General features: G+C 37.1%; 1 protein-coding gene across 1 annotated transcript in view; it reads right to left on the bottom strand.

The window, feature by feature from the left end:
- MAP3K4 (mitogen-activated protein kinase kinase kinase 4) overlaps positions 1 to 15,146 on the bottom strand; it is a gene marked incomplete at its 5' end in the record, with an annotated part of 51,684 nt that extends 36,538 nt beyond the window's left edge. Inside the window, 4 exons of the mRNA XM_009866110.1 lie at positions 1,800 to 1,946; positions 5,023 to 5,265; positions 9,488 to 10,869; positions 14,956 to 15,146. Coding sequence (XP_009864412.1) covers positions 1,800 to 1,946; positions 5,023 to 5,265; positions 9,488 to 10,869; positions 14,956 to 15,146 — 1,963 coding nt within the window. The remainder of the gene's footprint in view (positions 1 to 1,799; positions 1,947 to 5,022; positions 5,266 to 9,487; positions 10,870 to 14,955) is intronic.
- Between the last annotated feature and the right edge of the window lie 808 nt (positions 15,147 to 15,954).

Here is a 15,954-nt window from a genome sequence, read left to right on the forward strand (position 1 = left end):
CAGCCACAGCTGCTTTGGGCAACCTGTGCCAGTGTCTCACCACCCTCACAGCGAAGAATTTCTTCCTTACATCTAAATTTACTCCCTTTAGTTCAAATTCGTTCCACCTTGTCATAACACTACACTCCCTAATAAAGAGTCCCTCCTTTTTTCGGGTCCTCTTCAGGTACTGGAAGGCAGCTATAAGGTCTCCCTGGGGCTCTCTCCTCTCCAGGCTGACCAGCCCCAACTCTCTCACCCTGTCCTCATAGGGGAGGTGCTCCAGCTCTCTGATCATCTTCCTGGCCCTTCTTCAGACTCACTCCAAGAGGTCTGACACTGGCAGCCCCAGAACTGAATACAGTTCTCCGCGTGGAGTCTCGCAAGATCACAGTAGACAGAATCATAGAATGGCCTAGGCTGGAAAGGACCTTAGAGATCATTTAATCCAGATATGGAAAGCCTTAAAATTCCACTCTGGGCTAGGTAGGTACTGTGTTCCGATAGTCTTAAGACTGTAGCCCCATTCTTAATTTGCGTTTCACTCTCAGCCTAATCCCTTTTCCAGCACTCCTCGCCTGCCTATACAAGGAGTCCACAGGAAAAAAAAAGTTCTAGTCCCAGCTCTCATTAATCCTGTTTTAACCTTCTAATTCCTACAAGCTTTCCCTAAACTTATTTCCAGTCATAGAATCATCATAGAATCATAGAATGTTTGGGGTTGGAAGGGGTCTTTAAAGGTCATTTAGTCCAATCACCCAGTCCAGACCATCTCTTCCACTTTTTTTCCCATCTGTCCCAATCTTCTGACAGACTGGATGAATGGTCAAGATTTTCTCCCCTGCTCCTGGCACTACAGTAACTTGCAGCTCTGAATAGGTGCAAACTGTGATTCTTTGAAGTCTGATATTCTTATTTACATTGTCTTGTTACCATCCCTTTCAAGACCCACAAAAAGTAAAATCCTTATACAATTAAAACTGCTGCCAAAGTTCAAGCTCTTGCCCCAAAGTACAAAACTATAGCTACCTAAAATAAACAATCAACCAATCAAAACAGGTAAGGAATTTCAACATGTACAAGATGAACCATTTTCCTTTCATCTGGCCAGGTCAATTCTGTTGGAAGTTGCTACAAATTTCAGACTGAGATGAAGGCAGGGACGCAGCATAAGAAACTTTAGATAAAATACTGTATTTTCACCACTAAAGGCAATGGAAAGCATGCAATATGAAAATCCATGCACACTTAACAATAGATGGTACCAACAAAACATTAGCGATGAGGTATTAAGGTGTACCTTGGGTTTATTTTTCCCCCCTGGAATAGTAAGGATGAAGTTCAAACAAGTCACAAAAGAATAAATATCAGTCACATTCAAGGGAAAAGTAATTTAAACTAAATTTAATGATTATTTCATTTAGTATATTTCAGAGGCCAAGTGTTTGTCCTGAAAATACTTCTTTATGTTTAACATACGAAGTATCATTAACTGATGAATGCAATACCAAGATATTAAGACATGATGTTAATCTACCATTTTTTTAATTCAATACTGAACAGTTATTAAAAGTTTAGCTTCAATATGTGAAATTTACAGTTCTATTTATGAAGCATTTTATCATAAATACAGGCAATTCGCAAGTAACAAAAAATCAGGATTGCTAAAACGGCAATGGCTACTGTGTTACCTTTACAAGTCCATAAAACAGTAAAATTAGCAAGACCTATAATCAACAGGGACAACAGATTTCTATTAGCAGTATTCAGATTGATTCACTTACTAGAACTCCAAACATTTTCCCCTTTTTGAAGCTTACCATTAACATTTTATGCAGGTCCTCTTCAAAAGAATCAATGTTGCAATCAATCTTTTGTAAGTCATCTAATACCTCCCGTAACATAAACTGGTAATATTGCTTCATTAACAGGCCACCCTTCAGAACCTCTTTACACTCTCTCACTAGCTGCAAGAGAAAAACCCCAAAACTGCCATCAGTCAAGACATTACTTTTAAATTCTCCCTGGGAAGTGAAATCTAAATTTGTCAGTCCAGTTTGTTTAAATATATTAGTTTATCACTACTTAATTTCTGCAGTTTTTAGAAATTAATACGGTCACGCTACGTGTCTGCAGGAAAGGCATGACTAGTTTTCTGGGATTATTTAATTGCCATCACACCATCTGCCACATAACTGTGAATGGAGATGGAGGAAGATGTTTCAGGCTTCCTTGCACAGGCCCACAGCTTGCAACTTACTGGGGAGTTAAAAATTCAGATGTGGGCAAGAGCGCTCACAATCATCAAATCACCAGTTTAAACAGAATCAAGTCAGGAATAATATGCAAAGTGGTTGACAGATGCTTAGAGACAATGAGAAATGTTCTACTACACGAAATTGTCAATCTATTGGGCATATGTCCATGACTAAAACCCATAACAGAACTGAAAATAGTTAGTGTTTCTTTGGTTGCGTGGCTGGGTAAGGCTAACATGAGGAAGTTAGCTTTTCAACCCTAGAAGTGGTCACTTTGGCCAAAGAGCTGTCAACTCTCCCTGAAAATTTACAGCTTTTATTTATTTGAAGAAACGTGCTCAACTAAAAACACAGGAGTACACAAACAGCAAGAACAGTTTCAAGCCTACACTAACATATGCCTTTCTTTCAGAAGCCCTCCTGGTGCTACGAATGTATTCTTCTGAAATTATTATCAGTCTCCAGAATTTTGGAACTGAAACTCACAAGGCAATAGGCAAACAAAAAATATAGTCTATAATGAGCACACTAAAGATTGTACAGCTTACACTGAAAATATTATCACTACTATTTTCAACATTGAAGGATTTATTATTTTTTTTAGGAAGTTTGTATATGAAATTCTTTTCTGAAAAGCAGGTGGGGCAGGTCACTAGCCTCCAGGGTACTATAACTTAGAGTGTGAGATTTTATATTACTTTTTCTGGGGTTTTGTGATTTGTTTTTTGTTTCCCCCTGGCCTGCACGCCATCACCCCCCTCAGCCAATATTTACTTGATCTATAAAACAACACTCTGTCACCAAATATTCCAATTTTTCTGTTCCGGTCATTTCCACAATTTACATCACACCTACTCTGAGTGACCTATAACTATACTATAACTTAATCAAGAAGAAAACAGTAACTAGTCAGCACATAGTGGCCCTGGTTCCAGGTGGTGTCAGTCACTTATCAGTAACGAAGTAGATGTTAGCTAGGTCAGACTACCTTAGGGTTGATACACGCCACACAATAATAACAGACCATAAGCAGTTTGCACAAAATGTTGATGGCTAACGTAAGGAAAATCAACCCAAAAATTCTGTGAGGTGTCACATGCTGTTAAGATCATCTAGACAGAGTGCAGATCATCAGATACGGTATTCCCCACCCAAAACGCACGTGCCTTAGCTGGGTGCTTCTTTAATCATTAAAATATGTGTTCAAATACTATCTGGTTAGGAGGTGTGTGGATAACAGAATTGCTAATTCATACATCAGCACCTGCATCAACACACAGTATGCTATTGTGCTTCTACCGACAGACTTAAATGGGTGTCGATGAAGAAGAAGAAACTGCATTTCTCTATTACAGAAGCCTATACTCTGGAACTAAAAATCTTCTAGTAGTACTTACCTAATTTCTCCTACTGATTTTCATAAGAGAAGCTTTTACAAAATGACAGTTATCATCTACTACCTTTTTTAAGTTACCAACTGCTATGAAAGATCCAGACAGATCTGACAGCTATTTTGCAGAAGATCATGGTGCTGGATGACACAGTTTTACAACAGATAAACGTGTATCAGAAATAACTCCTGTGCACGTGTACACACATACACGCCCTCTCCACTGCTCAGCACAAATGCAGAACTTGAGAAGCATCGTGAACTGTTTAGAAACTATACTGCCACCACAGAACAGCAAATGGCCATGAAAAGAGAACTGCTCTCTCCGAAACACAGGATCGTCGGGATCACAAAAGCTATTGCTAAAAGTGAAACGTGGATGAGATGGCTCAAAAAGGGAGAGCTTGTGAAAAAGTAAGGGAGAAAAAGCACACAACAGGAAGCATGTAATTTGGGCTGGATCTCTTTTTGTGTGTGCATACTTCTTCTTGCAAACCAAATTTTTTCAAAAAAAGTTGAACTGAGCTGCTAGCACCCAAAAATTTAACCTCACCTTGGGAGGGTATCAGACTAGCAGGCCTGAGACAGTGAAACAGTATTCCTACACATTTCAAATAGTACCAAAAAGCAGGAGACACTTAAAGGTCTCAAGGCCCCAAATTACACCTATTAGGTCAATCACTACAGAAAACAAACCGCACTGTGCTACATGAATATGAAGAATAACTCAAGGGATTGGGTTTGTTCAACCTAGAGAAGAGAATACACCAGGGGGAATCAAACCAAAGTTTTCTGATGCGTCAATGGTAGATGCAGAGAAAATAGGGATTCACTGTCAACCAGTGACAGGACTGACAATCTCAGGTCACTACCCACAGAAAATATCAGATATTTGTATGAATATGCCAGGAAAAAATTATTTTTTATTTTCTTCTTAATCAACTTTTACTGTGTGTCCACCATATGTTGACAGATGTTTTACATTTGCTGTGAAAAAAAAAGAATCAAATAAAAAAATATATAGACCTTTAACACTGGTTACACTGCCTAAGAAACCCAAATGGGGGAAGATGTGCCGGATAAGCTATACAGCTTTAATGCAAATGAAATGAAACAAATTTTACGTTTGCTGGCCGATAATTCTTTAACCACCAGCTTCGATTTCTGAAAGTCTAAATCAGAGATGGATATATGACTAGTTGTTTACTACACAAAAAAGGGGTCTCCACATGAAATAGAAGACTATTTATAAAAGTTAATACATAACTATATATCGTCACGTCTTATACTAATCCTCTTTAAACTTCCAACCTTATCATAATAAAATTACAGAGTAACTTCATATAGGAAATATTAAAAAAATCAACAAAAAAACAAATGATAATTGAAGCAAACCTGTTTAATACTCAAAAGAGACGGTTCCCCAGCAGGTCTTTGTTCCAACCTTAGCTTGAGACATTCATGGATAACATTGAGCAGGACTCGGCAGAGGACTAAGAATGCAGGTTCAAAAGATGGTAAATCCATAGATTTCAGCTCCTCCCATGATACAGTGCTGCATTTTTGCTCACAACAAGGTGGGGAATTTAATAACTGCACATAATCTGAACATAACATGGGATCTGGAAATTCTGAAAACTGTAACAAGAAACAGGTATCATGAAAAGGATCTTTAAATTCTTTAGGATTTAGCATTTGTTTAAAGTAGCATGCACCAAAGTCCAATCCCAAAAGGCAAGACTGCATTAACTGGCAAATCAACAACAGAAGGTTCAATTATTATTTTTTTAAGCTAAGTTTTAAATTTTTTTTTATTTATTTGAAGATCACCATGCTGACGAAAACAATCATTGATCCTTGGGAATGAACACAACAATCTCTTTCTTTATGTTTCTCTTTTAAAATTATTAAAGCATTCATTAAAGCTGGAGTTCACCTCACTACACAGGAAGAAACTGCTGTTTGATGTTATGATGAATGTACAAGTTAAGTCCAAGATGAAATATTTAGGTCATTATAAGATACAATACTTGAGAATTTAAAAATATATTTAAAAATAGATAAATCAAATGGTCTTACACTAACGATTATATCTAGAGAAACAAGTTTATACTTGGCTATGTCAGGTGAGTAACCTCAGTCCTTTTCAAATACATAATGTATATATTACATAAAACTTCACATTGTAAAGTAATGCAATATTCAAGAAAGTATCACTAGTAACACTGAACTACTGAAAAAAACACCTAACCTCTTATGAACTTCGGTAGATGTTAAGAAATTGAAATGAAAACAGGAAGATAAAACATAAACTGATCAAGGATGGGTTTTTTTAATTAATAAACTTATTTTTCATTTAAATAAGTATATTAAATTTAAGTGAATATTAGCTGGAGAAAATAATTAAAACTATCCAAAATAGACGTCCTAGGTATCTAAACTATATAACTTGTGATAACATTCTAAGCAGAGCTGTGCATGAAGGCACTCTGGGGTTTAATTTAGGAAAAAAATTTGGACTGTAATATGTCTACAGCTCTTACAGAAAACCCCCTTAGATGATATACACAGTAAGATTTCTTTCAGGTTGTTTAGTTTACTCTAATTCTCAGTTCACAGCTGCTAACTATGATATCTGAATATCCTTTATTCATATATTAAACAGAATCTGCATTTTTTAGGCTTTTCTTCAGGAGGGGAATACATTACCAGCAATTAGATCAAATAATAAGGTGCTGCCTAGAAAGTTAAAACAATTTAAGCTACTTCTAAGCTTATTCTCTAGGAGAAAATAAAAAAATGCTTATTCCTTTACACCTATGCACACATTTTTGACATTTGTCGCCACAGTATTGAACAACCTCTGCTTTCTCAGAAGCGTCACACAAAATTACAGCTACTGACAGTGTCAGTTTTCTGCGTATTTTTATTTTTGAATATCGTGATATTTTTCAGCTGTCACTGGGGATAGAACAGCGTATTCGTTACCGTCTAACACTGGCACAAAACACATTATGCACTGCAGATTCTTAAGTGGTTTATAAACTTGTCAGTTCATTATGCAGAGATAGCAAACGTGCACAAGTGGGAATTTCCTTTACACCTAGTTTAGTTGAAGTTTAATTACTAGCTGATCTACAGTAGAAGAACTTATCTCCTTAAGCGGTATATTAATGTCTTCTTTTTACTAACTCTCTTTTAAAGAAATGTATAGCACCAGAATAGCACCAGACCTGAAGGCTTTTATGCAAGTTTTCATTAATAACAGATCATGAAAATACTGTACTTCTACAGTACAACAAAATATTTAATACAATCCTCACTGCGATGCATGCATAGTGTCAGAAAATGTAGTTCTTTAATATTTTAATAAGAACTAATATACGAGCAAAAATAACACAATGATATCAAATACATGTGTTATTTCATCTTCTAAAATTAAGGATAAACACATGTGACATTAGGACTCAGTACTGGACACCCAAACTTCTACTGTTCAGTTTGACTAATCTTAATCTTCAGTGGGCCCAACCTGCAATGCTTCAGGTGACTACCAAATGCTTCTGAAAAAAAGCCCAAGAAAACGTCTGAGACATTTGAGATTATACACAAAATTCACACTGAAAAAGTGCAGCCAGTTGGATAAACAACAAGCAGGGCACAGGGGCTTAAATACTGTTCTACCAAATAATACCTCTAATTTTGTACACTCAAATAAGAAATATTGGTCATTTTCTTCTAAGAATCAAATCATACAACTTCTACACAAAACAGACTCTATAGTACCTAGAGCCTTGTTAAAGTATGAGGGCCTATGATGAATTAAACTTGTACTTAAAAAACCACTAAAACCAGCTGTCTGCATAAACATTTACATATATGTAAGAGGAAATGAAGATTAAAATGGATAGAGTGGAAGAATCCAGAAAGCACATTTTAGGTGAAAGATAGTGTTTAAGTAATAATAGAAATGAAAGTACATTCAGAGATTTTAAAGTGTGTGTACACACATGAACACAAAGTCAAGATACAAAAATAACAGAAGACCAACAGCTCTGGCTACATACAAATACCAAACTGAACTGCACTAAAAAGAAAACCAAGACACTGCATTCAAATGTTGTCAGGGGAAAGGCCAAGCACTTCAAAACCATCACTTCTAATGTAGTCTGTCATCTGCTGCTGCTGTAGGTATCACGCTTCTGACAAAGAGTAGTTTCTTTATTTGACAGCATTCTTTTAATGCAGAACAGTTTACAATTTTATAATATCTACCTTTACACATAAAGTCATTTCTTAAAAGAGGAGAGTAATAGATAAAACTCAGTCATTACTAAAACTGAACATTCAAAGGAATCACAAGGGTAAAGAAGGAGGGGGAAAAGATTAGCCTCACATCTTACACAAGCCATCCAATGCTAAATTGAAAGAAGTTCAGTTCTGTGAAGCTGCAGTAAAGACTGTAGCTATTACTGTTTAACTTGTTTTAAGAATGCTTATGAAGTCAAAACTTTCTAGATATTCAGCAATTTAAAAAAGACATTCCAAGTAGTTTTCAATAATGTTTTCCAAACAATGTTTTGTTTCCTTTGGGGTTTTAAAGGTATTTTTACCTACATATTGTGCTGAACTTTCTAAGCACATAGTTTGGTGATACTTTTGTTTGTTGCAATAGATACATGGAATTTTTGCATAGGCACTTGACTCTTTAGAAATAAAAACATATTTTCTTGATGCAAAACTTCCTGGAACACTAGTTGAAATCAGTTAGAAAATAAATAAAAATTAAACCAATTGCTTCATTTTTTACAGTAGTACCTACCTTAGGAACAGTACAAATAAAAACTTCTTCAGAATCAAATGACTTCATAAATATAGATTTATTTATCCTAAAAAAAAAACTCAAAGGGAGCTAAATAATTCTTGCTCCTTTTGCAAATGTGATGGTCAACACTAAGAGATTAGCAACATATCCATACTAGAGCAGGCACGTTAGCTTAGAAATTCCTTCGTCCAGAATTCATGGTTAGGCCCCCATACACATTGTCACTTCATTAAGGAAGGTAAATAATCCATACTACTAGTTCTTCCTGATATAAAAATGCCTACAAGTTAAGTAGCAATTTATATTAAAAAAAATATTCTCCCTTGAAAGAACTAGTAACCAGAACTTATCACATGAAACTTAAGCTATTGTCCTTCATTTACAGCTTATTTGGTAATTTCACCTTTATTAACTCACAATGATTCTTAATTAAGAATATAAAATGACCTAAACAAAAAAACAAACAACTAAGAGCCAGACAAAGAACAGAATGTGCTAACATGACCTGCTTTCATAGATTTCAAGGTTAACCATTTATCTGGCCTCAAGCATAACATGTCACCACAGTATTTCATTCACTTAGGTGAGTAAAAGCCCAAAACAATAGTGACGTTTTCATAAAGTTTGTCTTGCAGAAAGGTATCCAGTCTTGGAGACAAAAAAAGGAAAATGACTACTTCCACTGCTACTTTTTCTCATGATTCAACTTCCGTGCCTAACATTCCACGGCAAATTTTCTGACTTATGGCTTTAGATATTAGAAAATGTCCTGAGCAAAGACGTTAGCATACAAATGCCATTTCAATCACAAACAAGAAGAGAGAGTTAGCTTGTTTCACACAAATTCTCCTTCAGGTCAAACGACAGATTCATTTCAGTGGAAGCAGAACCAAGCTCTTCATCATAACATATGCTATTTTTCAGAAAGCAACCAAAACCTTCCTAAGAAATTCCTGCAATTCTTCCAGTTTCAGTTCAGAAACAACACAGCAGGGGCGGTACTACAGTTACCCACTTGCACTAGTAGCAACCTACCTCCAGCTGGTGATCACTCCTTACCAACGCCATACGTGCCCTTTGCAACGAACCATGCATTAGCTTGTGCAGTCTTAAAATTAGCTTCCTCAACCCCATTTGCTTCAGTGCTTTATCTACAAATGGCCTGTAAATAGAGGTCAAACAGTGTTGGCTGCAGCTTGCCTCGGTGCTGCATTCTGGAATAACCCAAGAGGCGGAGTCGTCCTCAGATTCAAGCCTATCAAGCCTCCTTGAAAAATGGTCCTGAAAGTCAAAATTTGGCTTATTAGTAAAATGGTTCTTGATGGCTTGTCTCAGTTCCTCAACATTCTCCTCAGAGATTTGTTCTTCCCCATCGCTCTCCTCTGTGCCTGTTCCTGAGGATTCCTTTACTTCTGTATCCCTATCAACTTCTTCATTCTCTGGATCATTATCCTTAGACGGTCGAGGAGAAGGAATTTCAAACACTGGCCAGCCAATGTCAGAAAGATTTTTGATGCCCAATACCGTTCCCATAATTCTTAGTTTTTGATTTAAGTCTTTTGTAATATTCAACCATAGACAGAGTGCCTGCACTCTGTCTTGGAAGTCCTTTGCAGCATACTTTTCGTAGTCCTTTTGAAGAGCCTGCAGAGATGGATAAAGTGCTTCTATATACTCTAGCAGCTCCATTATCCGCTTTACTTGCTCAAATGACACCCGCTGGCGATGGAGGTGTTCATGGTAACTCGAGTAACCCAAAGCACTAGTTCCATGTGCCGCTTTGCAAACACCTTCTCCTGAAGTACCATTGAGACTGGCTCCATTTTTTCCGCAGGAGAAGTTTCCATAGTTCACTTTGAAGGTGAGGATTTCATTGATGATGTCAGGGATAGCTTGACGGGCTGCATAGAGATAGAGGTCTTGGTCATTAATGCTCCGGCCAGCGTGCCAAGCTTGTAGCTCCAGCCAGATCAGTTCATTGGATCGGTTCAGCCAGACTGAAGACGTGTTTTCCTGTCCCCTTTGCTCCCTGTCCTTTTTCTTTGAGACTGAGGTAAGTTTTAACAAAAGCCGCAAGGTCTCAAAGAATTTTAAGCGGTCTGCCGGGCAATCAGTCCTGGAAGTCTGGCGTGCAGTTCTGGGTATTGGCATGGGCACAGAGACTGGAAGCTTAGCGTTGCTACAGCCAAGGCTGAGGTAAGGCTTATTGAGATCAACATCTGGAATTGGTTTTTTTGGCAGTGACCCACCAACTGAGTCTAACATAAATGAGCACTGTACATTTTTCTTGTGATCTCGTTCTGTTGTCCTTAGGGTGTCTCGGATCTTTTTTCCTTGCTTATAGCTGTGCTCCTCCACATTCTCAATGGTTTTCCCATTGTCTTTATGCACAAATTGAGTTGGCACACTCATTTTTTCTGTAAGAAAACAAAAAAATGAGAGAATGTGACTGCAGCAACAAGAAAAACTATCGTTCAATCTAGCTCCTAATCACATTTCTTAGACTGAGCATAAAACATTGTTTAATAGAATAGGAAAAAAAACAGGCACAGCTGTAAGTTAAAACTTAGTCTTGTGAATTACCATCACTATAGCTAAATTGATAGTAGCATCAAAGGAAGTTTTTCTTCTCTTCTTGTTTTACATCTTTTGTAGAAAGGACCTCAGAGTAGTCTCATCATCCTGAGTATGAGAACTAAGTATGAGCAAAAGGAAAAGAACAGTTTCCAAGTTCATTTTCCATGCATTTGTCACATAACCTCTCAAACAAAACCTCAAAAGGTATTAAGGTTTCCAGGTCAAATAGATGCAGAGACTCCATTGTATATGCAATTCGATAAAATATGGAGCGTGTAAAGAATCTGAAATTTAGCTGGAATAATCCATTCCTGCCTCTTGGGGGCTTGGTCCTGGGAACTCCTCTGCAGTCTAGAGTGTGTGATCACCAGGACTACTTCCCTGCTCTCCCAACACACAAACACTTGCTTTCTCCCTCACCACTTAAGAGCAGCCCTTTCCTGCCTAATTGTGCAAACTCTTCTTCCTGCTCTTTCCTCAGAAGCAGCAGACCTTATCCCTCTTCTGCAGCACTAACAAAAGTGCTTCAATCTAGTATTTGTAGATCAGGACAGGAGGAACTACTTGGTATTAAAACAGTGGTTCTCTCTCATAAGAAATTGCTGGCAGGTGGGCAAGAAGCACCTGTATGTAGACCAGCTGCAGTCCAGCACTCAGCAGCTGGATAGCAGCTGGTCTACGCATAGGTGCAGGACTCCTGCTTATTCAAGAACAAAAAAGACTTTCAGAACTATGGCAGAATACTTTGTCTTCTGCTCACTGAGACTCTAAGGATTATCTGCTGCATATGGCTCATTCCCCACTCTACAAATAGTAGTTTCCTTAGACAGTAATTTCTTAGAGCACTTGCTACTGTGCTCCTCACTATAACATCCAGTAACACCAGAAAAACTAACAGGATTATTATTTGCTAAACAGGCCTGCTCAGTGGAAGAATATTATTATTTCCTTTCTATATATGGAAAAATCACGATACAGTAAGATCCGTCAAGTCAGCATAGTTTTGGGTGCCAAAAGTGGGAAGAGCTACTGCTCAACATTTCAGAACATTGAGTATTCAACGCTCCTGACTTCAGTTGCGCCTTGAATTCTCAATAATTTTAAAAACCACACTCTAGAATCTCTACTTTGCTTCTAAGAAAACAAGAAACAGGCAGGATATTTTAATTTACGCTGTTTGCTTAGCAACACACAAATTTTTGTGACAGAATGCTGTTATCACAGGATGCGCTAAAAGTCCGCCTGAGTGTATCAGCTTGAATTCCATGCCACAGCTGGGACTGCCGTGAGGAGGTAGCTACCCAAAAAGTTGTACTAGGCAAGCAGTGGGAAGATGCTTCTGCATTTGCAAGAAATAAGGAAGATGAAGGAGGCTGGCAGAGATCACATGCCCACACTCTGAGATATATTACAAAGGCACCAACCTTTAATAGAACTTTGATGTTAAAGATTTTGGTGACCTTGCAAAATATATGAAAACCCTGACATGTCTGAAGATCACTTTCTGAACTAGCTACCAGGAAGTACTCTAAACCCTTCAGTTTTTATTTTTAATGTGTTGTTTTCCTTCAATATTAATCTTCAAATTGTCCACCCCACCAAAACACATTGAAAGAAAGCTAAATGAAAAATAATTCATTACTGGACATCCAAAATGTCCTAATACTTGTACATTCATTATTATTAACAAAGCCTGGACACAATAATACACAGTTTCAAAATCCTCTCATTTTATCAAATAAGCAGGCACCAATGACTCAAACATACCTTACAATTCTGCAATGTTATAACTGTATGAATTCCTTCTACTATTGCAGTTTTTTAATACAGGCTTAAATTAATCTGTGAAACAAGTTCAGCTGTACTAACAAATGTTGAGTTACAATTACCTTTAGTGCCTCCCTGCGGGGCAGGTAAGTTTCACAAATAAGCAACTATCAGTTGGTGAGAGGAGGTGCATGGTAGAGTTTAAGATCATAAACAACTTATTTGAAAAAAAAGATAAAATGAACTTGAGGAACTTGATAGGAGCAATAAAGTGGGGCAGACAGACGTTCACCTTCAAGTATAAAGTTGCAGAGGATTCATACTAAAAAGCAGACAGAGGCACTATTTTTACATAGTCCAAGAAACTAACACTTAGTAAGCAAGCAAGCATCACTGGACTGATATTCCATACCCTCCCAGTCAGAAAAAGTAGGCAGGAGACACATGTTTCTTAGAAGCAACTCTGAAATGCATTTAGCTCAGAAAATGTGAATCCCATGGGTCCTGGGATACTGAAGAAACTATTCAAAAACTAGTTTAAACAGATTAGTATCAAAAAATAAACTTGGTGTGACAGAAATTAAACACACAGACATTGGAAATGCAAGCAAGCAAGGCCCTAACGTCTAAAATTTTTTCAGCTGTCTAAAAGCAAAAAGAAAAAACGATAAATTTAATCTGTGTTAGACATAAACATTTGAAAAGTTATGTCAAACTTAATTTTTAAACTGGTTACAGCAAACTATCCCCTAAATGAATTCTCTCGCCGAAGTGAAACCAAATCAGTCCCAATAACAGCATATATGTATACATTCAATGTCAATCAACTAGTACACTTTGAAGTTGTTGGGTTTGGGGTGGGTTCCTGGATTTTTTTTCTTGTTTGGTTTAGGCTGGGGTTTTTTTGGGTTGGATTGGGTTTTTGTTGGTTTTGTGTTTTTTCCACAATATAGAATAAATTTTCTCACACTGTATATATAAGCAAAGTTAAACAAAATTAACTATGAACAATACACTACCCAATTAATCAAAATAATTCTGAACATATTTCAAAGATACTCTCAGCAAGAACCATTCCTCTCATCAACAGAGAGAGACCTTGCTCCAAAACCTCAATATCTATTAGCAAGGATAAACAATGGATACCTATTTCCCATAAAGTTATCGATCTTCAGTATGTGCTTAGCACGAAAGGGTTACTATGAAACATCACACATTATAGTTCTTTAGTATCACAACTTCTCTAGTTAGAAACCAATTTTTTTCTTTTTAAAGCACAGAAACAAACAAGAAAATCATACAAAACAAGGGAAGTTATTACATAACTACCATACACAGAACTAATAAGACTAATGTTGCATTAACAGTCTAACAGCCAAAAGGCACAATTAAAAGTCAGTAAAAGAAGCTTAGTAATTCCAGTGCTTCACAGCTAACTGGCAAGTATGAGAATTTTTCTTCAATTTAGTCCAAGGAAGAGGTTTTTTGGTGAATGCTCTCGTCAACAGTGACATTATTCAGAGGCTGTACGAAATGGAAGAGAACCAATAGCTTTGCAAGACCCTTACATGGGCCTTTCTTTTATTATGAATTTGCACTCCACAACTCCACACAACTGATGACTTTATTCTCTTATTCATACTAAAGTATTTACCTTCTTCTGCCCTACACTTTACCCTGAAAACTTAATTCTTGCACATAAATACACACTGTGATAACATTTCCTATTTCCCATGAAGCAATTAAAAAAATTGCTTCCAAAATATTAAATGGCAATAGTCAAGCTGCCATAAAAACTCTGTCAAATAATCTTGTCTGACATACCTGGTTTTGTTAAAATAAAACAAACCAGAAAACCCAAACTTAAGTATATTCTGTATGAAAATACTAAATGTACAATCTTTAAAAAATGGGGTTTTTTGCAACCATCACAAGATCAACAAAACCTCTAAAACTGCATATTTTCTCTTTTGCTTCTTGGAAGGGCAATGTGAAAAGATGTAGCGACTGCTTCCTGTTCTTTCACTGCACCTCAGTATCTGTTTTCATCTTCTATCTCCTCCATCAGGTAATGAAAGGCTACTACTATGGCTTTATGGTCGGTCTAAGAAAAGAAAAAACAAACAAAAAAGAACCAAAAAAACCCACTCCACACCTACCTTTCAAAGTGGAGCGGCTAGCAGGTCTCCCAATGTTATTTTTCTGATGCTTTGTTGACATACGCTTCATCTGGCGGGGTGTACTAGGAGGAGAAGTTCCATAGAAGGTGTCAGCACTTGATTCATCTGATAATTCCTCAGGGTCAGATTCAGAGATCTTGCAAGGAACATCTTCTAATTTGCACTCTGTCCTGTAGAGAACAGGTTAAACCATGATGTTAAAGAATTTTTACTTGCAATATCTGCTGACCACAGTCAACCTTCTGTATTTTTCCACCATGGCTATGTATATTTATCCTAAGTTTTTCACACCCCTAAGTGCAACTTTCCAATCGAGTGAAGCATAAGCACTATACAAGAAAGAGGACATATAGCCAGTGTCACTACAAGAGCAAGCAGTTTAAACATACAGGTATATGTAATACATTCATTTCTGAGAAAACTTGTGGCAAGTCTAAACTAAAAGGTACACGAAACAAAGGTTCAAAGATACAAACTTAATGAAAGACGGTCAATCTAATCAATGGCAGATACAACAGAGGTCCTCCATCCTCCACCCCTAACTTGTGCATACCATAAAGACAACTCGAGTTCACTGAAAGGACTCTCCACCCTTCACAAAATTTTTATCTAGCATAGGAGACGTGAACGTACTCCATGTATTTGCCACTGATTTTAATATCTCAGAACTCAGAACTATTTTTTTTTTGGTAGCAAAAATTAACAAGGTCTCCACGGTAACTCTTTAATTAGCTTTGACTACTTTGGTGCTTTGGACAAAGTAGGGGTAATACTTAAGAAAAAGTTAGAGCTCATGAAAACACAACATTAAAATAACGTATACATGTTCCTCAAATCCCAAATCCAGATGGTCAGTTTAACCATTGGATGCTGTATCACTGAATTCCACAGAAAGCATCTATCTTTGCAGAATCAGTACCTATGTCAGTACCAAGTGCAGCATAATAGTTTTCCAAACCCTAGTAGGACCCTTCATTA

The sequence above is a fragment of the Apaloderma vittatum genome, unplaced genomic scaffold (assembly GCF_000703405.1).
Source record: "Apaloderma vittatum isolate BGI_N311 unplaced genomic scaffold, ASM70340v1 scaffold983, whole genome shotgun sequence".
Classification (NCBI taxonomy): Eukaryota; Metazoa; Chordata; class Aves; order Trogoniformes; family Trogonidae; genus Apaloderma; species Apaloderma vittatum.